The sequence below is a fragment of the Argentina anserina genome, chromosome 3, assembly GCF_933775445.1.
Source record: "Argentina anserina chromosome 3, drPotAnse1.1, whole genome shotgun sequence".
Taxonomy (NCBI): domain Eukaryota; kingdom Viridiplantae; phylum Streptophyta; class Magnoliopsida; order Rosales; family Rosaceae; genus Argentina; species Argentina anserina.
Genome location: NC_065874.1, coordinates 1,856,562 through 1,882,405, shown reverse-complemented (window position 1 = coordinate 1,882,405; position 25,844 = coordinate 1,856,562). Strand labels below are relative to the sequence as shown.

The following is a 25,844-nucleotide window of genomic DNA, read 5'->3' as shown; positions in this document are numbered from 1 at the left end:
TTAGGCATGGGCTTAATTGTCTGATCCACTGATCCAGGTCGTTTGTGACTTTGTGTCACCATCCTCATGTCTCTTCATCAGCTACGTTGAGTTAGTTTTCGAGAATCGTCATACTTGAGAAAGGAGACTTTTGCTTTCGTATGTTTGGTTTGATTTGGCTAGCTCCAATTACGTATATTAACAACACATGCATCACGAATGAAACGATATCGAAATTCTCTATAGGACAAGTCTAAAGTTGCAATTCTAATTGACAAGAGGAAGAATAACTAATTAGAAATTAGGAAGAATTAGGACAATACAATAGTCATGAAGCAGCTATATATGAACATTCTCTAATAACCATATATATTCCATCATGCTTAAATTATGTAAGCAACTAGCTTGATCGATCAGCAACTCAGCAAGCAGCTCATACATAGTCATTTTTAGTTTTAAGTAGGTGAATGTGAAGCTCTTTTGTTTTTGTGATGATCAGCAGGTGTTGCTTGAGATTTGGAGGAGAAGGCACGATTAAGAATAGCAGCCAACCGGACTCCACCTTGAGCAATCCTCTTCTCCACAATAGGTAGCCGAGGGAGGAAGTAATCCTCTACAGAAATTGATAACATCATGATTTGATGAGTTCTCATTCAATCAAACTATGCAAATTAAGTACCAATGAATTAATTAATGGGTTGAAATCAGAAGTCATGTGTGTGTACATGCAAATGTACGTCTTTGCGTGCGTATATACCTGTAAGAGTATCACCGGACTCGACGCCCTTGTAGCCCCATTTGCAAGCTATGTTTATACTTTCTGTAGCATACCTACATTTACCATTAATTAACAAGGTACGCTCGTATTAGCATAGGATAGAAATTGAAAATGCAGATGTACGTAATACTATAGATGATCACAAAAATCTAGAAAATATGATTTGGATATATACAATTTACAGAGAGAGACAGAGAGAGAGAGAGCTTACTTGTTTATACATGAACTGATATCATCACAATGTCCCCATGATGTAATATCATCAGACCAGACTCCCTGTTACGTATAAATTAATTAGCAATCTAACTAATGAGTAACACTCTTTAATTTAGGAATACGAACAATGTGTTAATCTGGTACTTAGTTGATAGAAACTTACATCTGTGACATTTCTCTGTATGTCTTGCAGGAGGAGTTCCATGTCCTTGTCATAATAATCATGCAGAGCTTGAAGTATAATCTCCCGATCCCATACCTACATGATCAATTTGAGTTCTTATCATCATATAATTTACTTTTATATTAAGTTAGTAGTAGCTAAATGATCAACTACTATTTGATTCAATTGATTGTTTATCTCAGAAGAATAAGTGACTCCTTACATGGTGGAGATTGGATTTATGCCTGTACCAACGCAAGTCTATTGTGTTTCCTCCTTCATCTGTCGTGAATCCGACATGCATTGGCTGTAAAAAAACGTTAACGTACGTACCAGAAGATCATCATCATCATGAACGCAACAACTTAATTAGTTCTTGAAATCCTTTAATAAAATTATTGTACTCCAAACAGCTGCAAATTCATGTATATATGTTATACATACCTGATGGAGATCACCCATAAAGTGTGACAAGAAAAGCAAGGCCTCGGTCATATTATCTGCAAAATTTTCAGGAAACCAGGTTGAGTGATGTTGTAGTACAATACAAGAAATCTAGTCATTGATGAATCTTCAAGCAACACCATCAATATATTAAAATGCAATTAAGTTGGTTAAATAGCTTATTCCTTACATCGACGGTCAGATGTTCCTTCTGCGTAGTGTGAAAGCTGAGATGTGAAATTCTGGACTGCACCAGCAACACACATGTTCTTGTTTCCATGTTGATCATGGCAATCTCCTGTTAAAGCATACCCCAACTGAAATTAATTACTGCAATTTTCCAATAATTCTCGATTATAAGCAGTTCTAATTAGGCTTACTCGAGTATTCGAAGTTGCAAGCATTATCAGGTGTGTCAATGAAGTGAAGAGGGCTAGTCCACCGGTATCTGTACCAGTGCCTGATCTGGTCAGGCCACACACACAGAGCTGATAAATCGCCATTGACGTTGTGAGGCAGTAAATTTTCAACTGCTTCTGCAGCTTCAGGATCTAGAAGTGCCTGCATACGCAGTTGTAGTTTTATCGATAATTAATCAGGATTTTCTCCAACCAAAATAAAAGAACGTGTAAGATTTTGAGTTTGTAACTTCTTGTTTGTTACACTCGTACACTATAGGGACTATTGGACATGAGTCTGAAATTTACTACTCTACACGTTTTAACCAGCTAGTTGAGCAACCACAATGCAAAAGAAGGAAGACACAGGACAAGACCAAATCCGCAGAAAGAACGGAATTGACATTACCTGTGCAATCCGGCACGTCATAATGTGACCCTCTTTGCTCCATCCCTGAGCTCTCGGAATCAAAATGCAAACAAAAGCAAGCAACAGAAGAAACCCAAGATAATAGTTGGCCAATCTGCCAAAGCCTCTATAAGTATCCATCAGAAGAGAAATTTCTCTATGCAATAAAAGGATAAATGACACTATACATATTATTTATAGGCCTTTGGCAGGACTTAGTTACGTCAATTTACAAGTCACCAAAGGTTGTCAATGAGTACAAGTTTCATCTAACCATTATTATTTGTACCCCAAAAGTTGACTTTTAACACAAGCAAGGTGGGTTAATGGGGTATCTTCCAGCATAAATGGAGCATCACCACCATATGAGGAATACATTACAGTAAGCAGATGACTTAAACATGAGGAGCCTGGATAGCTTGATAGCTCAAAAAGTCAAGAGCTTATAACTTATAAGCAATAAATGGCAAGGCCAATTGTGTGTTCTTCTGGAGATGCAAAGCATCACCATCCTGATCTTTTCTACTAGAAGAACTTCTTCATGCTTCAGAAACTTTTGGTTCAGAAGAGAAGATATGATTGAGGGCAGCAGCCAATCGAACCCCACTTTGAGCTAGGCGCTTCTCCACGACAGGCAGCCGAGAAAGAAAGTAATCATCTAAAAACAAAGCACGTGATTTAAAACAATTACTCGATCTGTAATTAGAATATACAGAGCATCACAGAATATGCTGCATGTCCATGTGATGTGATCAAGTAAAATGCCCAGAATATGCAGTATTAGGTTATCACTGATGTATTAAAAACCATTCTTTTTTCTTAGATGGGAAGTCATGATTATTGAGTTAGGGTTCGATATCATCTTATTTTTAAAATTTGGCCAGAAAAAAGAAGAACGAGATTACCATTCAGAGTGCTTCCTGGAGTGGCATTCCTGTAAGCAAACTTGCAGGCCAAACGAATGCTTTCAGAAGCATACCTGCACAACAAAAAGTAAGTTATACTGTCTTTAGGCATGCTCTATTTCTACTACATTTAATGCATTAATTCATTTTCTACAAGACAAATAATTAACTAATATAATGCATTAATCTATAAGAGCCACATCGGTGTTCACTCTGTCATCTATGATAAGACATCCAAATAAATGGAGCCAGGTTTAAAATGCATGTTTTGAGGATTAAAATCCTCCAGACTATTCACAACTTTCAAATTAATAGCTCAAGTCTACTTGAATCCTCTAGACTCATCACAACTTTCAACAGCTACTAATTATAGACTTGGTGCTGAGATCAAAATCAAGTAAAATATGTATGCACCCAATATCCATAAAGTAGATCTTGGAAAGCTAAAAGACCAAGTATTACAATATTAGGATTATTAGGCCGATAAGCATATCAAGAACATCATGCTACTAGCAGAACAAGCATCTAAAAGACAGGCATTATGCTACACATAAACTGGTACCAAGCCTTAAATGAACTAAACGGAGGATGTACATACTCATTTGGACAAACTGTACTCCGATTATTTGCACAAATCTGCCATGCTGACATGTCATTGAACCAAGCATCCTATGGATTGGAAAAATAAAAAAATGTAAGAATCACAAGTATATTAACCTCTGTAAGGACCAAAGCTAAGAAAAAAATAACTTCATAAAAAAGTTAGAAACAGCATCAAGAGACGAACTACACACCGTGATATTTCTCCGAATGGCCTCTATCATGAGATCAAGATCCTTCCTGTAGATTGTCTTTACGGCAGATTCAATTATCATATTATCCCACACCTAGAACAAAAATATTCTTTTAGAGAACTTAACTTTCTGCTAACACCAAAAAATATGTAAGACAAACCTATAATATCTGGTCGTTGCTTTGCAGTTCACACAAAACATTCTAATATCAGAAAGAAAGACCAGGAACTATAGAACTATAAAGGGAAGAGTCCATGACGATAGGCTGATAATTTATATGTTCTTTAATTCACAGTTGCACCACAATGCTGATAAGTAAGGGAAGTTTGACTTACATGGTGAAGATTTGTCTTCCTGTGATACCAACGGACTATTATCGTGTTCCCCCCTAGGTCTCCAGTGAAACCGACATGTAAGGGCTATCAACACCAAGCATGATGTTCAGGGCATAATTGAAAATCACTCTCTCTTCTAAATCAAGCCTAAATTTTAGAACTTCTAAACACAGAGATAGTATCTGATTGACTCATTGCATGGTTGCTTCTCTTATAGATGGTTAAGGTTTGAAGAACAAGTATGAAGAACAGACCTGATGGATATCCCCCATAAAGTGAGACAAGAAAAGAAGTGCCTCTGTTAAGTTGTCTGTCACATAAAAACAAAAAGATTTTGGATATAAGGGAATTATAATATTTCAGAACAGGCAGGAGTCATATCCAAGATATATAGGTGCTTACATTTCGATTTTGAGATGGAATCCTGATAAGTCAACAGTTGCATTGTATAGTTGTAAATTGCGGCAGTTACACATCTACCTTTATGTCCAGCGGAGTCATGGCAGTCTCCTATTATATCAAAATGAATCAAAATAAGAGAAAAAAGCTTGGAAATGTAGATGCTTAATTAACATATACACCAAATTCGACCGGAAGGCACAAGTTACTGAACTAATGCGTATTTACCAAATAGAAAGTCTCAATCATCTAACCTAATAAGAGAAACATTCAATAAATGTAACAGACGATACATCAACCATTTCAAAACTAGCTACTTACTGCTGTAATTGTAGTTACAGAGAAAATCCGGTGTGTCAACATAGTGCAAAGCACTACTCCATCGATAATGAAAGCGAATCTCATCAGGCCAGGAGCAAACTGCAGCAAGATCACCTCCAGCAGATTCTGGTAGCAATTCCCTCACTGCAGCTAAAGTATCTTCACTAAGAAATCCCTGGAGAAAACTTTCAGTATCTCATCAGAACTTCACAGCAACAATATAGGCACAGATATGTCTACAGTCTACACAACCTCCATTTCTTCCTTTACTTCATCCACTGACCTCTCAAACACATTTTGCTCCAACTATATATTAATGTAATTTCTACTGCCCAATTACAAAACCAATCATATTATTCACTATTTTCAGCACCCCACATCAAAATTTTCTATATTGTATACAAATACTAAAGCAAGATCACATTTTGAAAGCAGTATCATAGAAAACCAAGAACACCCAGTACTTAAAACATGAAGAGATAAATGAAGATGAGTTCTTTAGTAGTGTAGAAACTCACTGACCTCTGCTATCTTGCAAACTGTATAGTGGCCTTCTTTGCCCCAGCCCAGAATTCCAGGCACCAATACAAGAAACCCTATAACACTTCCAGTCCACCACACCCCAAACAAACCCATATGTCTCTAAAGATTATCTTTTCGGGTTTCGATATCAAAGACTCCTGTTCTGAAATAGCTTCTTGTCTTTCAAGGATGCTTGCAGAAGTGGAAGACCAAAGTCCCAGTGATCTGATCCAGACACGACATGTCGTTACTCTCTGTTTTGAGAAAAGGAAGAAGACGAGAATGCCCTTCTATAGCCTAAGCATCAAGTTTAAGCACGTTGTTTTTCTCTTTGTTATCAAGGAGAATAGAGTAGAGGGCAAAATGCTCCAATTGTACAGCACTTGATTAAGTTTGTAGTTTGTACTAATGGAATTCAGTCTATTCACATTTAGTAAACTCTAGTGGATTATTCTTTTAGGATTGAATGATGATATTTCGGTGCGGTATATTATTAAATTATCATTTGTAATTTGGCGTGTTGAGACTACATGAAACTAGTTAAATCATTTCTATGCATTCAAACTGAAATGTCTCTTCTTTGTTTTCATACTTTGATAAGTATATTGTGCATATTATAGATTGAGTTTGATACTGCTACATTTCACATAAGTTCTCAATTTATGCCTCTCAATCAACTAAAAAAACAAAAAAAAGATCTTCAAGATCAAACCATTCCCAACTGACCCGGATACTGATTTCAGATCCGTTAAAGAGAAATTGTTTTTGTACTTGTACATATTGTGTGATAAAAGACGTCATGCCTGAGCTAATTGATTGAGCTCAAAACAAGAATGCATAAACTCAAGAACAAACGACATGTCGTCTTATCAACGCTATATAACCAATTTACCATCCCTGTCTCTGTCTCTGTCTCTGTCAAAGCTAGTCAGAGTGGAACTGTGGAAGCTGAAAACAGTGAAAAGCAATGAAGGCGGTGGTGGTGACAGCCCCCGGCGGGCCTGAGGTGCTCCAAGTAGAACAAGTAGACGACCCGCAAATCAAAGACGATGAGGTCCTCATCAAAGTCGAGGCCACCGCGCTGAACCGAGCCGACACTTTCCAGAGAAGAGGACTCGACCCGCCTCCTCCGGGTTCCAGTCACTTCCTCGGCCTCGAATGTTCTGGAACCATCGAGGACGTCGGAAGACACGTGTCACGCTGGAAAGTCGGCGATCAGGTAATGGATTCTGATTCAAAACTTGTAATCTTATAAACTCATGAGATTAATTCGGATGATGATTTGGAATGAAGGTGTGTGCTTTACTTAGCGGAGGAGGGTATGCGGAGAAGGTGGCGGTTCCGGCGGGACAGGTTCTTCCTGTTCCTCCGGGAATTTCTCTGAAAGATGCTGCGTGTTTTCCGGAAGTGGCGTGTACTGTTTGGTCTACTGTTTTTATGATGAGCCGGTTGTCTTCCGGCGAAACACTTTTGGTAAAGTTTACTTTACATTTGTTGTGTTAGTGACTTTGTGTTTATGTTGCTGTTATGTTTATATATTGGCATAAAGGAAGTTGTAGATTTCAGGCATGGAATAGTTGAATTGAGTGGATTGGTTTAGGTATTTGGGTATTAAGAGAAGTGAATATTTCAGGTTCATGGGGGTTCAAGTGGAATCGGCACGTTTGCAATTCAAATTGCTAAGTACCAGGGAGTGAGGGTATTTGTTACAGCAGGTAGTGAGGAAAACTTAGCAGCTTGTAAGGAGCTTGGGGCTGATGTAGGTATCAATTACAAGACAGAGGATTTTGTAGCTCGTGTGAAGGAAGCAACCGGTGGCAAAGGTTTGTTCTTTTCATTTACAGTCGATTAATGGTTATTGAGAGCATTAGTATGCACTTTTGTGCTCTTCTGATACTGTTGTGTATGATAAACATACTGGTATGTGCTCTTGTGCAGGTGTTGATGTCATCTTGGATAGCATTGGGCAAGCCTATTTTAAACGTAACCTCGATAGCTTAGCTTTTGATGGGAGGCTTTTTGTCATTGGAACCCTGAGTGGCTCCGTCTCAGAGATAGATCTTCGTGTGGTGCTTTCAAAGCGCCTCACCATCCAGGGTACTCAATTTTTTTACTTAATTTTAGTACTGAAGGCTTTTTGCCTCATACAATGTTATTCCGCAATTTATCATGTATTGGTGAGTATCTGTGATAGTTTATAATGAAATCCGAGTTTTTTAGTTAGAAGGAAAATACTTTGTGCATACTCGTGTGGATCCAACTTGTGATTTTAACTATCATTGTGGCTGTTAATCTGAAGCATTTCCAGAAATTCACTTAGGTAGCCCTCACGTTGTGACCTTCTATGGAGTTTATGTTTCTTAATTAGCTCAGTGTGTTTTCTCCAACTTTGTTTTTTCTGCTCCTTGATGTCGATTACATCTCAGTATTACATGATATCTTGAATATATCTGCTTCCACAACAGTGATCAAGTCTTGAGTTCAGTATTAACACCTCAGTGATAACTCTTCTCGTTTGCAAAGAGCTGCTGCACTTTGTTTGGATGTCTGTAAAAGATTGTTGTTGGGCTTGCAGCGGCTGGTCTGCGATACAGAAGTCCAGAAAACAAAGCAGTGATTGTTAGGGAGGTGGAGGAGAATGTTTGGCCTGCAATTGTGGCTGGCAAGGTGAAAACTGTTATCTGCAAGCGTTTCCCATTATCTGAAGCCGCTGAGGCACACCAGCTAATGGAAACTGGCCAACATATTGGAAAGATACTGCTTTTTCCATGATGCTTTTTCACCTGATGCACCCAGGTTCCATGTTTGGGGTTGATGCGAATGTGGTTTAGCTATGTTTATGCTGTTACTCTTAATATATCGGACAGTTTGTAATTTCGTGCTTTATTTTCACCCCAGACCTGTGACACTGTTTCATCTCAGTAATTCAGTATGTAACGATAGTAGTACTAAACTTTTGTGTTCTCGTCTATTGTTAGAATGCTAGATTAATGTTACTAGTCTCTTCCCTAGTCAAGTGCCAAACAAAGATTGATGTATCATATTTTGATCATCATTTTGCTAATCTGAAGCACCATATATATCTGAACTATCATTGCACCAAAAGACCATAATATTCTCTCAATATTTCAATCCTTAGAAGTAACTATGAAACAGTACAGTTGACAATGTAATGGAGTTGAGGTTGAGGACTGAAAATGAAGATGGTATTATGACGTCTTAATAGTGGAGTCATGATCTCAAAGGGTAATCATTTGATCATTTGATCTATCATTCCACACACGTAGTTTGTTTTCACTACAAAGCCCCCGCTTAAGAACAGACACATTTCACAGTTGAATCTGAAAGTCGATGAAGGCCGTAGTCATAACCGTCCTAGGTGGACCAGAGGTCCTCCAGGTACAAGAAGTAGAAGCCCCAGAGCTCAAAGACGACGAGATTCTCATCAAAGTCGAGGCGGCGGCGCTGAACAAACTCGACGCTTTTCAGAGGCAAGGAGTGTTTGCACCACCTCAAGGTGCTAGTCCATACCCTGGTCTCGAATGCTCTGGAACAATCGAGGCCGTCGGAGGACACGTTTCACGCTAAAAAGTCGGCGATCAGGTAGCTTGGGTGGCTTTAGCAGTTTAGAACTATAGATGTAATCAGTTGCAAATGTCGGCAGCTTTGTAGCAGAGTCAAAGATTGCTGTAACCTTTGGCCATGGCTACGGATTTTGTTTTCATCAGAGTTGGAGCTATAGTTTGCTTCATTGATTCCTTGTAATTAGAGTAGTGTAGGAAATCAGTTACAATCTAAGTTTTATAAGTTGTTATAATCTAGAATGACCCTTTGTTATGTTCAATCAGGGAAATGAGATATGAACTTATTTTCTTAGTAGTGTAGGTTTGTGCTCTACTTAGTGGAGGAGGGTACGCCGAGAAAGTGGCTGTTCCAGCAGGACAGGTCCTTTCGGTTCCACCTGGTATTTCTGTAAAGGAGGCTGCGAGCTTTCCGGAGGTCGCCTGCACCGTTTGGTCTTTATGATTAGCCTGCTATCTTCCGGTGAAAAGCTTTTGGTAACTTAACTCCCCTTACTGTACTTTTCAGAAAACAAAAAATTCCTTATTGTAATGTGGTGTATAATCGTCACATTGCAACTGCTGTTCCTTGTTTCAAGCATCTGCTGTTGCCTTTTTCTTTGTCTCTGATCAGTCTGATGCATAGCTTTATGTGCACTTAACACTGTTGAAAAGTTTAGATTCATGGTGGCTCTAGCGGAATTGGTACATTTGCGATTCAGATGGCCAAATACTGGGGAGCTAGGGTGTTTATCACAGCCGGCATGTCATACTATTTCAGTATTTCACATATGGCACGAAACTATAAATCATGTTTTTCTGAAAGGAACTATATATCGTGTTAATGTAAATCGATATTGGATCCATAGCTAGTGAGGAAAAGTTGTCAGCCTGTAAGGATCTTGGGGCCGATGTATGTATCAATTACAAGACAGAGGATTTTCTTGCACGAGTGAAGGAAGAAACAGATGGCAAAGGTTTCTTCTATTTAGTAACACACCCCATTAGCATTAGTCAAGAAGGATTGATTGCTATACTTTTATGAACTCTTCTCAGTTGTAATATGTCATTTGGCAGGAGTTGATGTCATTTTGGACAGCATTGGGCAATCTTATTTTCAACGAAACCTTGAGAGCTTAGATTTTGATGGGAGGCTCTTTCTCATTGGGACAATGAGTGGCTCTGTCACAGAATTAGATCTTCGTGTGGTGCTTTCAAAGCGCCTTACCATCCAAGGTACTGCAGTTTTCATTTGATAGACTTCTATTACGACATGCCTTCTGGCTCCAAAGATGGTTTTTTTTTTTGTGCATTTTCGTGATCGATGCTTCTAACCTTCGTTTGCAAAGAGTTGCTGCACTTTGTTTATGATCTGCACCGTATTATATGTGTATGCTGCGGCTGGTTTGCGAGTCAGAAGTCCAGAAAACAAAGCAGCAATTATTAGGGAGGTGGAAGACAATGTGTGGCCTGCAATTGTGGATGGCAAGGTGAAACCGGTGATGTACAAGCATTTCCCATTGACTGAAGCCGCAGAGGCTCACCGGTTATTGGACAGTAGCCAGCATATTGGAAAGATGCTACTTTTCCCATGACGACCTGATTGTTCGGTTGTGTTAAGTGAACAACATGCTTAAATCACATGAATTAAAGGTTCATGTGCTTTAGTCATGTGTATGCACAACCATGCTACCACTGTGCTCTTTGTATTCTAGGATCAACTTTCTCATTCGGTTGTTGGTGATTTAGCTCTCCTTAACCTCCCATGGATTCATGTAAACTTTAGTCTTCTTAGTAATGTATACTGAACTGATGTCTAGTTATCAGAGTACATATGTGACATGCCAAACAAAAACGGTAAGGGGCTTACGATTAGATCAGGAGATTCAGGAGCACAAATCATAAGGGCTATCAGCATCAGATCCAAAATTTGAAGACTAGAATTATTCTATTGCACCTAGAAAGTATCTTTTTCACTCACTTTGGTGTGAGACTATAACTCAGTTGCTGCAAAGGGCATGAACGGCTAAACTCTTTAACACACCAGGACACGGATCACTGAAGGTTTCTGTGGAAATGGTAATCGAACATCCTTCTTTGCCAAGGCAAGCCTGCGAGTTTATGTAGAAACAATGTTTTAACGCACGCTAATTCAAAGCTTTCACCAATAAAACATGCACAAATTCCACATTATAATAGGAAGAAGCAAAGTTTCCTCTTACCTGCTCAACGATTGTTACGACATCAGCATGGCAAGTTCCCAGAGTAAAACTGGCACCACAGCTTCCTTTAGGAGTTCCATAGCTAGCAAAGTTAATTGCAGTAATTTGCCATCCTTGGTCACAGGTCAGTTGAACTTCAGACTTTTGAGACATGAATTCAGAGTTTGATTTCCAGGAATTGACAGGTGGAGGATCAGTGTCTGATACATATGCACAAATTTCTTGGCCAGTTCGTATCCTCACAGAAATCTTTGAAGGGTCACCCCCAAGCTCTTCATGGAGAACTAGGAGATTCTCTCCATCATGTACCCAAGTACGAGGAATATGGTACCTAAACATCATAATAGCCTCATTCTCATCAGCTAAAATCCATATGCAAAAGGCACACAGTGCAGTTCAAATAATAGAAATATGCAAAGCATATGTCCAATCTTACAGAGTTTGAGCTGGTTTGCCACAGTTCTTTAGACATTTATTTGCATCATAAGCTCCCCTGTAGTCACAGCCACTACTACTGTTGCAACCAGCAGACGGTGAGAGATAGGTGGACCAATATCTCCCTATGCCCTGCCCATTAACCCAGGCCTGCCCCTTTCCCATGCTAGCAAGATCTAATGACAAAGGACCCTTTCCTTCGGGAGCAATAAATGAAACCTGAGAATGAGGAAAGAACATCAATTCTTTCAACAGAGAAAAAGAAAGATAACATCAATTATTCTTTATTCCTCTTTGTATCTTTTTTCGTTTCAATCAATTTTCGTAAGCGGATGTTGGTCATCTCTACGCTTACCCAAAAAAAAAAGCATGTGAAAGAAAGATCACCGAACCAAGCATCCATGAAAATTGTTACCTTGTACCATATCAAAGTCTGACTAACTGGTGGAATTTTTCCTGTAGTCCATAGTGAACTATTTGCAAGACTTATGTTATCCAATCCAAGGTATTCCCCTTCCAGCCCTACCTGAAAATAAGGAAATATCAAGTAGATAATGTGATACCAATCATACCATATTTATAGCATAAATCGAAAATTATATAAATTTTCGGAGGAAGAGGGGAAGGATTTTGAAACTTAATGGATCTCATATAAACTGTTACCAAAAAATAAAAAATAGATCTCATATAGAAGTTAGCAATTAGAGTTTAACCTGGTAGGTCCATTCATTATCAGAAAGATCAACTTTTCCAGTGTCTAAGTCGCCAATAGCAACAAAGAAAATTCCTGCTCCAGCTATATCGAACCACGGTCCAAAGTTCTGTAATTAATTACACACACAATTAGCAAACCTGGTAGTCTAATACCGAACTTTCTGAATGCTGTCTCAAGAAGCCGTGAGTATGTTAAACAGGATGGTAGTCAATGAATGTTAAAATTTAATATTAGTATGCACCTGTACACCAATCATCATACTCAACATATCAATAGTATTGTTTCCAGGGTTCAGAGCAACCAGCTCATTAAGGATGAAGCTAGCATCTTCATGGTTACCATATCCGAATCCTGAAAGATGTTAATATTGAAGATTCTTAAGTATACAAAGAAGCACAAAAGAAACAATATGTTATTTAAAAGTTCTATTTACTTAAGAACAAAAAAAAATGGTGGCAAGCCAGTCCTTTTTATTCCACTATAATTTGATGGGACGAGTGTGCCTACCAATAGGCTTTTTGTTAACAAAAATTAGAGCGGCGTGTCCCAGGCTCTCAATATTTAAGAAAAGTTCTGTCCCTTGATCAGGTCCAATATTGATACTGCCAATATGGTGAAGCACATCAAATGAGTTGGTAGATTAGTACAACTGACTACATGACTGTATGCTAAGAAAATTTTATGAGTCATTTACCTTATTGAATACCATAAGAAATCACTAGTATCTTTCGTGGTACTAATCTGCTCCAGTAAGCCTGGGCTACTAAATGAACTGTTACCCCAGCTACCAACTTTTTCTTTGTACCATCCCCATGAAGATGGTTCCAGTTTTGTGGTTGCAAAAATAGGATCTCCAACAGTTCTTTGTGAGACAACCTTCAAGGATAACCATGGTTATGACTTATGAGAAAGAGTTTCATAAAAATGGCTAAGACCTTCAGTAGATTTGTTATGTATTGAATGTGCAAGATGACATTGCAGTAGAAACTACAGAATATACCTTGGCGGTGTTGAATATAACATTCTTACAATCTGGAAGGATGCTCACAGACCAAGCTGGAAGGAAATAAACATGTCCATTGAATGTGACATTTGCATCTGAACTACTTCCGTAATTTGCAAGAAACGCTGCACATTTATTGGAATGTTTGTAGTAGATATGCGCCTGACATGGAAAGAAAAATGTAAGTCAGAATGGAATAAGAAAGAAAATCAAGGGAAAAGAACGGTTAAAATCAAACTATAAAATGGACACTGCATTTCAAGACCAGATAGATTATCGAAGTGTCATAATTAATATATTCCGCACCTCTAAATCTACTCCAAGTTGCACTTGAGTTGGATCAGAGCTGATCAGATACTCTTCACAGTGCTTTATTGCCTTGTGTAAATCTCGTAGGTGGCCCCATTTTGGCTGTCTAAGGAAACCTGCATAATATGAAGGCATGCAATTCCTATTAACAAAAGGTCTATTAGCATTTTAAACCCAAGAGCTGGATAGTTTACCATATTCATCTATAGGAGCATCATAATCATAGCTTGTTGCAACCAAAGGGCCTCCAGCTGTTCTTCCAAAGTTAGTCCCACCAAAATACTGCAAGGAACTAAAAGAATTAGAGAAAATATAATGTCAATATGTTTATCAATGCTGCAGCAATGGAAATAGAATCCTGCATAGCTTACCATATAATAGTTTTGAAATGTTCCACCTGCTTCAGAAAACCGTGCAACAGCAAAAGCAAGATCCTCAACAGGTCGATAAGGTATTGGATTGCCAAATCCAAGGAACCTATAGATAAGACATGATCGTCAGTATTGTGTGTTTCTAAAATGATCAGAAAAGCTGGTTCTTTTCATATAGATTGTATACACAAACTACAGCTCGATTAATACCATCCACTGTAATTCTCTGTCCACATTTTTGGTTTGGAAGGAGAATTTGGGGAAAACGAGTTGCAATAAAATCCATTGCATGTGTTTATCTGCAGGTCATTCATGAAAATAATGAAACCTTTGTACATTGACCAAGGAAGAAAATTGGTAATGTAGAGAAGACAAATTGGTAGTTAAAGTTCACTGATCTTGAAACAAAAGACAAACAAAAGATAAGTGGTAATACTGTTTTACGGAAGATTAAGGATAGCACTCACAATTGGATCAGGTGCATCATCTTGCACACACATCACCCATGGTACACTTGTATTGAGACTAACAGCGGTTTCTGCAGCCCATTGGACATATAATTCTCCACCAACTCCATACGAACCTTCAACATTTCCATATTCATTTTCAACCTTGTACACGACATATAAGAAATGAGCATGTAAGAAATTAAAGTTCAAAGCACAGTTCATTTCCCGAAGTGGTAGCTAAACTATAAAAGAATAAGCACCTGAGCAAGGATGATTGGCCCCCCTTGTGATGCGAATAGATGCTCCTCCTTCATCATTTCAACAATTTTTGCAAGAAATTTCTTCATTTCATTCTGTACTCAAATAAAAAAGATCCTTAATTCATAAGGCATGAATAGAAACCACTTGAAACTTGTGCATTTTTTGCGAGAAACTATTTTGACTAACAAGATTACATGTTAGTGATGTTACCAACCTTAAAAGGTGCATTTGTTGTACGGAACTGAATTCCGGGAATAAAGTGTAACCAAATAGGAAAACCCCTGTTGTAAGACAAGAATACTAGAAGAATCAGTAAAATTACTAAAAAATGTGGAGTATAAAATACTATGAAACTGATGCCGATTATCACAGCAAGAACACGAAATAGAAACAAACCCATAGTTCCATTCAGCACAAGCATAAGGGCCAATCCTCAAATGGACTAGAAGGCCAGCTTCTTGCACTGTCTTCACAAATCTCACCAAATCAAACCTGCCTTCAAAGTAGTACTACAGAACCAAAAGAAACTATCCACATTAATAAGAAAGTTTCTAACTTTATTGTCAGCACTGAAGTTTCTAACTTTGCAATAAACTACCAACAACAATGAATGAATAAATTTACATCCAATGCTCAAGCTATGTATACCTGCCCTTTTACAGGTTCATGATAGTTCCAGAAAACATAAGTCTCTATCACGTCAAGTCCTCCTTCCTTGGCCTTACTAATAATCTCTGGCCACACCTGCATTGTACCCCCAAAACAAGCACAATCCCACATTACCTTTATGACTGATCCTCTACCCTAAAAGGTTTCGCAAACTAAACAAATCACAATCATTTAAACAGATTTCAGAATTCAAAATTCACCTCAGGAGTGCTTCTAGGATAATGGATAGAACCCGACTGCAACACCCGCCGCTTCCCATCAATAACCAGAGCTCTATGGTCATATGTCACAGTGGCAGAATTTACTGTTTCAATGAAAAACCCCTCAAAAGTTATGATCACAAACAGAACCAATGCCATCCATATTTTGCTACCCATTATTCAATTTCACCAAAACCACAAAACCCAGAATGCAAAACACATTACATGAATTTAAACAACCAAAAACCCATAGTGTGAAAAGAGACTAACATTGATCCAATCGTTACATAGAGACAAACTCTACAAGTCGAAAGCTTTACTGGGTTTTGTTTGCATGTACTGAAAAGGAACAATGTGCTAGGAGTTAAAGAAGAGTACCTGCATGTTTACGCAGACGAGTTTTACAAAGCTAGTTTTGGAGGGAAGCTCATGCAACTGGGTTTAAGAAACAAACAAAGGTTTTGATGCTTGATGCCAAACAGATAAGAACGAGTGAGACGGGTAAGAGCCAAGTTCAGTAAAGAGGTGAAGATTTTGCTCTATTGTGACTGAGTCAAAAAACCTTGGAAGAGAGCAATTGGGCTTCACCTGGGCGACTAGGCCTAGGCCCCATAGTTCTTCACTAAACAAAACAATTAAAAAAACACTGAAAATCAGTACGTATTTCAGAAAAATAGTGAATTCAGAACTGCTAAGAGTCATCAACGAATTGAAACACTTGTTCTACTATCCGAGCAGTCTGCATCATCAATCTATCATTCTCTTTTATTTGTACCATTTGTATCATTATTTCTCTTAAAAGGAAAAACCGAACATGCAAGGCAATTAAGCATAAGAACGTACATGGTGCGCTCGCCGCTGTCCATCTGTGGTTCTCAGCATAATCGCGGCTGGGACAAAGGGCCGCCACCAGGACCAAAGGCTACCTCCATTAATTAACGAGCTCAAGTCTCTGGCCTGGCCTAAAGGGGCGGCCCCTATCGTATCGATCATTTGTCAATAGTGTCAGGATCGACGAGTATCTCATTATCAAGCCTTCTTTTAAGTAGGTATTATATATGACATCTATTGCATGACGTATTATACAAGCTTTTTCAAGTATCTGAAATCAAAATTGAAACGTTTACCTAGTTGGAGAGAAATGACCAAGTGTTATCCTGTGGCCGAAAAAATGTGCTAGGGGGAGGGCTCTTACTTTGGAAATTAAACAGAATCCAATCACACGAGAATCTGAGCCTGAGCGAGAGGAAGAGCGACGTGAAGAGAATTTGTAGGGGAGTAAGGTAACCTATAATGTTCTTGTTCAAAAAATTCTCCCTCCCTGGTCAGTTTGTAGTACGACTAGGCTAGTTATTGCGAATGTCTTATACTTCATAGGATCACGGAACGTAAAAGAATGGTAGAAAGTTTGGTGTCTCACTTTTTCTCCCTTGGAAATGGAGAAAGATTCAGTCTTCTAATTTGGTGTCTAACTTTTGTTCCCTTGCAAATGGTAGAAAGTTTCAGTCTTTCCAACCATGATCATTTCTCAGAACATTTTTGTTGCAGATGAAGTTGCTTGTTGAAGTCCCCTGATGGAGAACCAAAAAAAACCTCTGCTTGCAGAGTTTGCAACTTCTTATGCCTGAAAAGTAAATTACTTTTACTTCTATCATATATGAAGGTTGAAGCTTGACTAACTAGCTAACTAGAGTTGATAAAATCAACTGTTTCTTTGTTGGTATCTTACTGCTTCTGATTTTCCTCTCTGACGTGTGAACTACTGCAATTGCCTTAATGATTTTTCTTTATGGTTAAGTTGGCTATCCCTCTGGCTTTATTCAAGAAACTGTTTTAGATAATCCTGATCATATCTAACCTTCCTTATGTTGAAGTGGTGTTAAATATAAAATGGGGTTTAGTGGTTTATCGATCATCTAAATAATTCGTGTGCATTTATTGAATTATTGTTTTCTGCAAGTCTTATCGTCTGTGTATCAATTTATCATTATAGTAACAAGTTGGGACATTGGGAGCAGTATATTGTTAAGGAGGATCCTGTATTTTCGTTTTCGACAAAAGAGCTGTCGGTTTCATATCCGAAGAGACTGAAATATAAAGAAAATCACCGTTTTGGGGGGAAAACTATTTGTTATTTTTAATAAATAACAATGACCCTGCAATTTAGGGTCAACATCTTCATGCTCATTTGTCCACTCACTTACAGTTCCAGTTGACGAACTGCTGATAGTGAAGAATAATTTTGCAAGAAAAATTCCAGGTTCGTTTGTCTCCAAAATGCTTGTGTTCATAAATTTTGATTCAGTCATATATCATCATTTCCATCATTTCAAAGCTTAGCGCCTGAGCTTAAATAGTCGGAACATTTTGGTTGAAGCTGAGGTGTCTGTTGGTCGTCCCATGAGAACCAAAAATAAGCCTCTCCTATTCCAAAAATAAGGTTTTTCAATTTTCTAACTTAATAAAACGTATTCACTTTTCTTTTCACCATGTATGAACTGATCGATGGAGCAGTTAGTTGAGTAGCTAATATTACCGTACTGTTTCTGGCTTTATTCTGTGAACTGTGTAGTAATTGCTTTGATGGGTTCATCTGTGGTTCTGTCTCTTTACCAGCCATAGTGTTTTCTAGATTCATTGTTTCTGAATCATATATATTATCAATGTACTCTATTCCTCATTAAAGTGTGAACAGAAATTCACCAACTGTAATTAAGCAATATGTAGTTGGTGGGTGGGAATACTGACGTTGTTTGTTTTTCATATCTTCTTTCACTATTTAAAATTAATGATTGTTTTTACTGTCCATTTTCATAAGGCGGGCAGCTCTCGTTGTTCTCTAAAGTTCATGGCCGAGTAAACCTGGCATTGGGAGCAGATGTGAAAGAGCGAGTCAAATGAGTTGCAGATGGCAGGTGCGTTACTCTTAGCTGGCTTTAACTTTCGAGTTCATGACAACTTCGAATTCCCCTCCAAAGTCATTAGATTTTCTTAAGTACTCTTTTTCTCTTGTTAATTATAGTCTGGAGGCAGCTCTCTTGAATCCATGCATAGTAGATAAAAGATATAATTATATCCGACTTGAGTTATGAGTTGCATAATAGATTTGAATTGATGACCTGATATGCCTACAGCAATATCTGTTAGCCAGACTCATTCATTAGAGCTCCTCTAGTTTGTAATAACAGAACAGATTGCCTGCACAGTTTTGCTATTTAGCAGATTGAGTTTGTATAAGTTTTACTTTAAACTATTATGACATGAACTGATGTCCGCCCACCCTCATATATTTCCATTGCAGAAACAATTGCACTTGTTTCCAGCGTTTTTGGCTGTCTAACCGTAGCTGTAACTCTGGCATCTCCTTGTTTACGCGTACCCCTTTCAGAAAAATATGATCTCTTCAGGACACGAGAAAAAAATCTTCGTGCTCTATTACTTAAAAGGAATGAGCTGGAACAGAAAAGGAGTAATGTAGATCAGGAATCAAAAGAGAAGGTGGTGCATAAGTTTGTGAAAATATTTGAGTGGTTAGAAAAGACGGAGGAGATTATCAAGGATGCTGCTGCATGGAAGTTTGAGGAGAGTATACATAAGAAGTATTGCTGTGGTCTACCCAACTATAGGTCACAGTATAAAGCTGGAAAACAAATTTCTGAAAAGATTGATCTGTTGGATGAACTAATAACGGAAGGGGAAAAGTTCATTAATTTGCAGGGGTCTGATGTAGTAGGGAAATTGATACGCAGTAGCAAGCTCGTAGGGGAGACAGCAATTTCTACAGTTGAAGAGATAAAGAACTGTGTGTTAGTAGAGGAGGTTAAGACAATACGTGTGTATGGAATGGCTGGTTTAGGCAAGTCGAATGTTGTATCACAAGTTAATGACATGATATTACAGGAGGAAGATGTTGGTGGTAACAGCACAAGAAATGGCCATTTTCATAAAGTTCTATTTGTGACTGTAAACAATCAGCTTGAATCAACTAAAGCATCTATTGAGGATCTGCAGAGGCAAATTGCAGAGAAGCTACAAGTTGATCTTCACAGGGACAATGGAAGTAGTGCAGATGATGTATTGGCAAGTGCCTTGGCCAATTCAAGGTTTTTGATCATTTTGGATGATATGCAGACAGAACTCTCTCTTGAGGCAATCGGTATTCCAACTCCAACCAAGGAGAATCGCTGCAAGGTTATAGTTGTATCCAGATCGCGTCCAATGTGCAGTGACATCCATATTGATAAAAAGTTTGAGATCAAACCTTTATCTGTTGCAGAGGCACAAGAACTGTTTGAAAGTGAAGCTGGCATTAAACTTTCGAAGCTAGGGGATGATACACGAGCCATTGCAGAGAAAATGATAGCCGAATGTGATGGATATCCCATCACAGTTATCTTGCTGGCACAAAACTTGAAAGATTTGATGACCAATAATTCTGATGATGTTGATGAAGCATGGAAGAAAGCTTTGAATGGGCTCAAGGGTTCTCCAGTTCGCTTAGAAAGCATGAATAAGAGGGCATTTACTCGTCTGAAACATAGTTATGACATGTTGAAGAAAGAGTCTCAGCGATGTTTCCTGTATTGTGCATTGTACCCATCTGACCATACAATCGAAAGAAGAGAATTACTGGAGTACTGGTTCTGTGAGGGTTTATTGAATACCAGAAAGAGAGATGGAAGGATAGAAGATATGATACAAGCAAAAGAGATTCTTGATGAGCTTGTAGGAGCTTACCTTCTGGAAACAGTCAATCAAGAAGGGGGCAAAGAAGCCATTAAGATGCGAAGTTTAGCAAAGCAAATGGCAGTCCACTTGACCAAAACAAGCCCTCAGTTTCTCACCAAAGCCGGGGAAGAGCTAAATATGTTTCCATTCCAAGGGGAGTGGCTTCATGATGTTGAGAGAGCCTCTTTGATGAGAAACCAGTTTAAATTTCTTCGGGGGGAACCAAAATGGCCCAAGCTAACCACACTACTTCTCCAGCACAACCCTATAGGTTTATACTTGGATGATAATTTCTTTTGTAGTATGCCTAATATCAACGTTCTTGACCTTTCGTACACTGATATCACTTCCCTTCCAGAGCCATCTTTTTCTAAATTGACAAAATTGAGTGCACTTCTCTTGCATCATTGTCACAACTTGAAAACTCTGCCATCTTTGAAGCAGTCTAGGAAACTCCTTATTCTTGATATTTCTGATAGTCCTGTGGAACAATTACCAGTGGGGATGAATAACATGGCCAAACTTATTCGCCTGAACATGTCGCGCACCAATGTAAAGATATTTCCAGCTAAGTTGGCACCTGCATTAGTAAATCTGGAAGAATTGATAATGATAACTAATGATTCGGGTTTTTCTTGGGGAAAACCCAAAGGAGCACCTATCAGTGAGCTGAGATCCTACCAGAAGTTAGCTATTCTCTATGCCAACTTCCTAAATGTAGAATCATTTGTTGGCTATATCATTCAGCATCTGTGTCCACCCAATTTCAAGTTCGGTGTGGGTGGTTCTTGTGAAGAAAAGTTACCTGAAAACAGCATAGTTTTCAAGGGTAACTTCCTTGTGAATGGAGAACCAGTCTTACTCCCGGAACACACTTCTGAACTGCATGTCATATGCAATGAGGATCTACCTTGCTTGCAGGTTACTTGTCATCTAAAGAATCTGAAAGTCATCAACATTTGTGACTGCAGATGTTTGGTCTATTTATTCACCATTGACATGTTTGGGAATCTTCCAAACCTTGAAACTGTTTCAGTCGAGAAATGTCCAAAGATGGTGAGCTTGATCAAACCAGAAGAATCTGATGATGACATGATCAAACCTCGTCTGAAGCAACTAAAGGTCATCCGTATCTTTGACTGCAAAACTTTGGTCTACTTATTCAACAATGAGATTCTGCACTACTTCCCGGAGCTCGTAGAGATCTCCATCAAACAATGCCAGATGATAGAAGTGGTAATAGAGTCACAAGAGCCAAATGTCTACCCTGCAGTTTTTCCAAAGTTAAAGGAGTTGGTATTGGCTGATCTGCAAGAATTAAAATGCATCTACAAAGGAGAGATGAAGTGGCAATCTCGCGTAAACATTTGGAACTGTCCTGCTTTAAAAGGGCCAATGATAACTTCTATGCCTGCAGAACTGCTTTCCAGACCAAGGTTAGTATTCCACAGATGATTGAGCTATATTCTCCCTTTCAATTTCGTTCAAATTCTTCAACTTTTCCTGCTATATGTATAATCTACAGTTCAAGACAACTTGTTAGACCAGCGTCAAAATTAGTAATCACTAACTCTAATTTTGGTTTTGGCATGAAACCATCATATCAAACAGTGGGAGCAATCAACTTCAAAGGAGTTATAGCTTAGGTATGTTCTATCTCATAATCATTTCTTTTGTAGAAATGTGCTACACTCTTTGCCTTTTGGATTTAAATAAAGAGCACACACGCCATCGCACTCTTGAATGTTCATTTAATTCAGTTAAACCTTTCCTTTGTTATATCAGATCCGAATGAGACTTCACTGCTGGACTCGATAGATATTAATGCCAACGCAGCAGAAGCTCCTGAATCCGTTGGACCCAAATTTCGTAATGCTGCAAAGGGTAATACATTAAGCAACAGAGATATCAATTTCTCTTTTTATTTTCTCTGTGTTTCAGTTTGCTCTTGATGTTATATTTTCTGATAAGCAGTTGGTATTATGCAGGAGGAAGGAATATGAACTAACGATTGAATTCAGAGCACCCCAGTAGCAGCCATGACTGCTCTCTCGTTAGAACTCTTTTTAGTTGCTGTAGCTGTAACGACCCCAAAATTTTGAGCCTAAAAACTCAAAATTTCAAAGTCGTTAAACACCAAACAATCTCGATGAAATCGAAATCATTTAAAATGCCACAGCGGATCATCTCTGAGTTCAAAATACAACTCAGTCAAACCGATTATTACAAACCAAATTATAATTCAACATTATAACAAATGGAAATGTATAATCCTCACAACAACCTCAAAAGATAGTCACACAAAATCCTCACACAAGCTGGAGATAAATAACTTCAAGTCCTCTGAGCGGTCCGTCAATTCCCGCTAATCCACACCTGCAGAGTTATCCACTACACCATCGAATTGGTGCACCGGGATTGTAAACACAAACCCGGTAAGCTTTTACAGCTCGTATGAGTAAAATGAAAATATATAACTCGCATATCAATATATACGAAAATCCACAAATCAAACAAATATAAATGCACTCATGAGTCAGTGGACGGCCCATCTGGTTGTCCCAAAGAAAAAGAAGCGCTCATGAGGAATTAAGTAACCCTTCTGGTTACCCAAATGCATTTATAATACGGGTACCAAGAACGCTGGTACACATCTGTTACCCCTCTCGTAATACACCGCTGATATTGGATAGCCAACCGCTACCCAACATCCAAAACAATCTGAGTACCCATGAGCAGATAACCACCCGTTACCTCACATGCAGTACTAAGGCAGACAGACTAGAGCTCTAACTGTATCGTAACTTTCGCCCGGCCAAAGGCTAGGTTCCGACTTGCCAAACACGTACAATAATCTCACATCATATTGTACCAATCACGTCCGAAGACAAATCAACATTTTAACAATCTCAATGTTAAAAATCACGTACAATAATCTCACATCATATTGTACCAAAAATCATGTCCGAAGACAAATCAACATTTTAACAATCTCAATGTTAAAATCACGTACAATAATCTCACATCATATTGTACCAAAAATCATGTCCGAAGAGAAATCAACATTTTAACAAACTCAATGTTAAAATCACGTACAATAATCTCACATCATATTGTACAAATCAAAATCACATGCTCGATATTTAAATCTCGTCATCGAAATGACATAAATCACGATAAAATCATAACAGTATATTATATAGCAAACTATATATATATTTGTACATATTTACCATTTATACAATATATATATAATCCATTATATCGTATACATGTCATATTTCATAAACACGTCCGAAGACAAAAACTCGTCCGAAGACAAAACTCGTCCGAAGACAAAACATTTTAACAAACTCATGTTAAAACCACGTACAATAATCACACCTCATATTGTACAAAAATCACATCACATGCTCAACATTTAATTCTCATCATTCGAAATGACCAATTTCAATGAATTCATAACAGTATATAATATAGCAAACTATATATATATGTACTTATTACCATTTATACGATATATACGTAATCCACTATATTGTATACGTGTCGTAATTCAATATTAAAAACTCTTGCAAAAATCTTGGAATCACCGCAAGGGTAGATTCGTAAATAAGTGAGATTTTACTCACCTTCTTTCCTGCGTGCAACTTCCACGACCCTGAAAGTAATTTCCTCACTCGTTTCGTCAGTCACCTAATAGCACGATAAATGCTTAGAAAATGATACTTAAAATATCAGGTAACGAGTTCAGCACAGCTAAGTGTTGTTCATAAAACATTGTTCACGGGAACACTGTTCATGTTACTAATCACTGTTTTCTACAAACCACTGTTCACAGTTACTGTTTTACCAAAACACTGTTCACAGTTACTGTTTACCATGTCACTGTTCAAATTACTGTTACAGTTTACTATTCACAGTTACTGTTACAGACCACTATTCACGGTACTATTCACAGTTACTATTCATGCGGCGTTACTGTTCACCGACCGCCACCAATCATCACCAAATTTCACCACCACAACCTAAACAACATTTCCAACAACTTCCTAGTTGACACAAAGTTCTAAATCCGAGCCTAAACAGTCCAAACACCGAAGAACATATATTCGGCACTATTCACAAACCCTAGAAATTGAAATTTTGATTCGGGTACTTACACTTCGATTTGGCTCGATTCCTTTTGTGGGAATGTTGCTGGGACTGAGACAAGCAAAACCTCCCAAGAATCTCGAGCCATGGTGGCCGGAGGAGGCGGCGGCGCCACAGCAGTAACTTCCGGCGGTTCCTAAACCGTGTGTGGTTGTCGCCGGAGTGCAAGGCATAGCCCAAAAGATGGAGCTCGTCGAGCCCGTCAGTTTGATAGGTGGCACGACACGAGGCGACGTCGGATGGTGGAGAAATCGGCCGGAGAAGTTTTTTTGGGTCGGGTGAACAGTACCGAGCTCGGGTGAACAGTAACCCGAGCTGATGATTAGAAAAGTCTGATTTTTAATCTCCTTTCCTTCCTTTTATACTATTTCTAAAATCGGAAACGAACTTCCGACGTTAATAACTTTCGCGTCCGACGTCCGATTCGAACGTGTGACGTGTCCACGAACTCGTATCGATGAGCTCTACGACTTTCGTGAAGGAAGTTTTCGCAACCGAGCGACGGAATAAAAGTTGATCTATACGTTGCGGTAACGTTACGTTTTCTAATTAAACGATCTGAGAACGTTTCCGTTTTCGTTTCGAAATGTCGCAAACCTCCAATTTTCGTCTTGAATTAATTTCACAAGTTTAACACTTTGAAAATACTCGATATTTAGTTTCTAAAAATTCGGGTTATTACAGTAGCAAACTACCAATAATACGTACTTGCAAGACTGAACTCTCTATGAGCCGGTGGAATTTTGGAAGTATACTATTTGCTCTCATATATTGGTTTGTATGAATAAGTGTAATGTAAAATGATTTTCTCAAAGTTCATGGAGTATTGAGCATATTACTTTTTTTCTGACTTAAGAGTGACGTTATATTCAAATATCTGTAACGTTTTTTATACAGTTTATAAGAGCTAACTTATCAGACAAAATTGTACAATATAATAAGTTGTTCAAATGATCATGTCAATCACTCAATCATGGATTAGCCAAAGTCCGACATCATGAAGAGATCGATAAATTTACCGTGAACTATACTGAAATAAAAGTTAATTTTTATCACACTAATGTGAGAGTAGTATGTATTATAGTGTAATGACTACACTAACCC

At 38.3% G+C, this 25,844-nt stretch overlaps 5 protein-coding genes and 1 pseudogene across 5 annotated transcripts; 3 read left to right on the top strand and 3 right to left on the bottom strand.

The window, feature by feature from the left end:
• Positions 1 to 282: 282 nt before the first annotated feature.
• LOC126785707 (endonuclease 1) lies at positions 283 to 2,530 on the bottom strand. Its single transcript, XM_050511333.1, has 9 exons — positions 2,388 to 2,530; positions 1,961 to 2,141; positions 1,771 to 1,878; positions 1,581 to 1,636; positions 1,360 to 1,443; positions 1,137 to 1,232; positions 969 to 1,033; positions 737 to 810; positions 283 to 592 (listed from the first exon to the last, which is right to left on the bottom strand). The coding sequence occupies exons 1-9, from the start codon at positions 2,526 to 2,528 to the stop codon at positions 435 to 437; spliced, it is 963 nt and encodes a 320-aa protein (XP_050367290.1). The 5' UTR covers positions 2,529 to 2,530; the 3' UTR covers positions 283 to 434.
• Positions 2,531 to 2,547: 17 nt separating this feature from the next.
• LOC126785708 (endonuclease 4-like) lies at positions 2,548 to 5,822 on the bottom strand. The gene is made up of 9 exons (XM_050511334.1): positions 5,664 to 5,822; positions 5,142 to 5,316; positions 4,824 to 4,931; positions 4,676 to 4,731; positions 4,422 to 4,505; positions 4,087 to 4,179; positions 3,891 to 3,961; positions 3,293 to 3,366; positions 2,548 to 3,045 (listed from the first exon to the last, which is right to left on the bottom strand). The coding sequence occupies exons 1-9, from the start codon at positions 5,775 to 5,777 to the stop codon at positions 2,927 to 2,929; spliced, it is 894 nt and encodes a 297-aa protein (XP_050367291.1). The 5' UTR covers positions 5,778 to 5,822; the 3' UTR covers positions 2,548 to 2,926.
• Positions 5,823 to 6,591: 769 nt separating this feature from the next.
• LOC126786619 (uncharacterized) lies at positions 6,592 to 8,632 on the top strand. Its single transcript, XM_050512492.1, has 5 exons — positions 6,592 to 6,882; positions 6,957 to 7,136; positions 7,297 to 7,486; positions 7,602 to 7,760; positions 8,239 to 8,632. The coding sequence occupies exons 1-5, from the start codon at positions 6,631 to 6,633 to the stop codon at positions 8,433 to 8,435; spliced, it is 978 nt and encodes a 325-aa protein (XP_050368449.1). The 5' UTR covers positions 6,592 to 6,630; the 3' UTR covers positions 8,436 to 8,632.
• Positions 8,633 to 9,003: 371 nt separating this feature from the next.
• LOC126788947 (uncharacterized) lies at positions 9,004 to 10,886 on the top strand (annotated as a pseudogene).
• A 274-nt stretch (positions 10,887 to 11,160) lies between these two features.
• On the bottom strand, positions 11,161 to 16,059 carry LOC126788945 (beta-galactosidase 8-like). Its single transcript, XM_050514977.1, has 19 exons — positions 15,858 to 16,059; positions 15,637 to 15,732; positions 15,385 to 15,497; positions 15,203 to 15,269; positions 14,988 to 15,080; positions 14,746 to 14,889; positions 14,489 to 14,577; positions 14,279 to 14,384; positions 14,102 to 14,189; positions 13,905 to 14,023; positions 13,596 to 13,760; positions 13,290 to 13,471; positions 13,103 to 13,197; positions 12,837 to 12,946; positions 12,594 to 12,701; positions 12,296 to 12,406; positions 11,882 to 12,099; positions 11,446 to 11,776; positions 11,161 to 11,334 (listed from the first exon to the last, which is right to left on the bottom strand). Exons 1-19 carry the CDS (start codon positions 16,032 to 16,034, stop codon positions 11,224 to 11,226), a joined length of 2,523 nt encoding a protein of 840 aa, XP_050370934.1. The 5' UTR covers positions 16,035 to 16,059; the 3' UTR covers positions 11,161 to 11,223.
• Positions 16,060 to 18,094: 2,035 nt separating this feature from the next.
• Positions 18,095 to 25,650, top strand: LOC126788944 (probable disease resistance protein At4g27220). The gene is made up of 7 exons (XM_050514976.1): positions 18,095 to 18,117; positions 18,676 to 18,772; positions 19,159 to 22,021; positions 22,197 to 22,231; positions 22,371 to 22,469; positions 22,574 to 22,665; positions 25,429 to 25,650. The coding sequence occupies exons 2-6, from the start codon at positions 18,766 to 18,768 to the stop codon at positions 22,591 to 22,593; spliced, it is 3,024 nt and encodes a 1,007-aa protein (XP_050370933.1). The 5' UTR covers positions 18,095 to 18,117; positions 18,676 to 18,765; the 3' UTR covers positions 22,594 to 22,665; positions 25,429 to 25,650.
• Positions 25,651 to 25,844: the final 194 nt, after the last annotated feature.

What these genes read in the sequence shown, in the direction of transcription:
- LOC126788944 (XM_050514976.1), top strand. An exon ending in GAACTGCTTTCCAGACCAAG is followed by an intron (nt 22,022 to 22,196) that starts GTTAGTATTCCA and finishes CATATCAAACAG; the next exon opens with TGGGAGCAATCAACTTCAAA. An exon ending in ATTTCGTAATGCTGCAAAGG is followed by an intron (nt 22,470 to 22,573) that starts GTAATACATTAA and finishes GGTATTATGCAG; the next exon opens with GAGGAAGGAATATGAACTAA.
- LOC126785708 (XM_050511334.1), bottom strand. Translation starts at nt 5,777, where the DNA reads ATGGGTTTGTTTGGGGTGTGGTGGACTGGAAGTGTTATAGGGTTTCTT. An exon ending in CTGTAACTACAATTACAGCA is followed by an intron (nt 4,932 to 5,141) that starts GTAAGTAGCTAG and finishes TTGATATAATAG; the next exon opens with GAGACTGCCATGACTCCGCT. An exon ending in TTCCATCTCAAAATCGAAAT is followed by an intron (nt 4,732 to 4,823) that starts GTAAGCACCTAT and finishes TTTATGTGACAG; the next exon opens with ACAACTTAACAGAGGCACTT.
- LOC126785707 (XM_050511333.1), bottom strand. Translation starts at nt 2,528, where the DNA reads ATGGATACTTATAGAGGCTTTGGCAGATTGGCCAACTATTATCTTGGG. An exon ending in TTGCAACTTCGAATACTCGA is followed by an intron (nt 1,879 to 1,960) that starts GTAAGCCTAATT and finishes ATGCTTTAACAG; the next exon opens with GAGATTGCCATGATCAACAT. An exon ending in TACAGAGAAATGTCACAGAT is followed by an intron (nt 1,034 to 1,136) that starts GTAAGTTTCTAT and finishes TATACGTAACAG; the next exon opens with GGAGTCTGGTCTGATGATAT.
- LOC126788945 (XM_050514977.1), bottom strand. Translation starts at nt 16,034, where the DNA reads ATGGGTAGCAAAATATGGATGGCATTGGTTCTGTTTGTGATCATAACT. An exon ending in TGTGCTGAATGGAACTATGG is followed by an intron (nt 15,270 to 15,384) that starts GTTTGTTTCTAT and finishes GTCTTACAACAG; the next exon opens with GGGTTTTCCTATTTGGTTAC. An exon ending in GGCAAACCAGCTCAAACTCT is followed by an intron (nt 11,777 to 11,881) that starts GTAAGATTGGAC and finishes TATGATGTTTAG; the next exon opens with GTACCATATTCCTCGTACTT.
- LOC126786619 (XM_050512492.1), top strand. Translation starts at nt 6,631, where the DNA reads ATGAAGGCGGTGGTGGTGACAGCCCCCGGCGGGCCTGAGGTGCTCCAA. An exon ending in GCTGGAAAGTCGGCGATCAG is followed by an intron (nt 6,883 to 6,956) that starts GTAATGGATTCT and finishes TTTGGAATGAAG; the next exon opens with GTGTGTGCTTTACTTAGCGG. An exon ending in AAAGCGCCTCACCATCCAGG is followed by an intron (nt 7,761 to 8,238) that starts GTACTCAATTTT and finishes TTGGGCTTGCAG; the next exon opens with CGGCTGGTCTGCGATACAGA.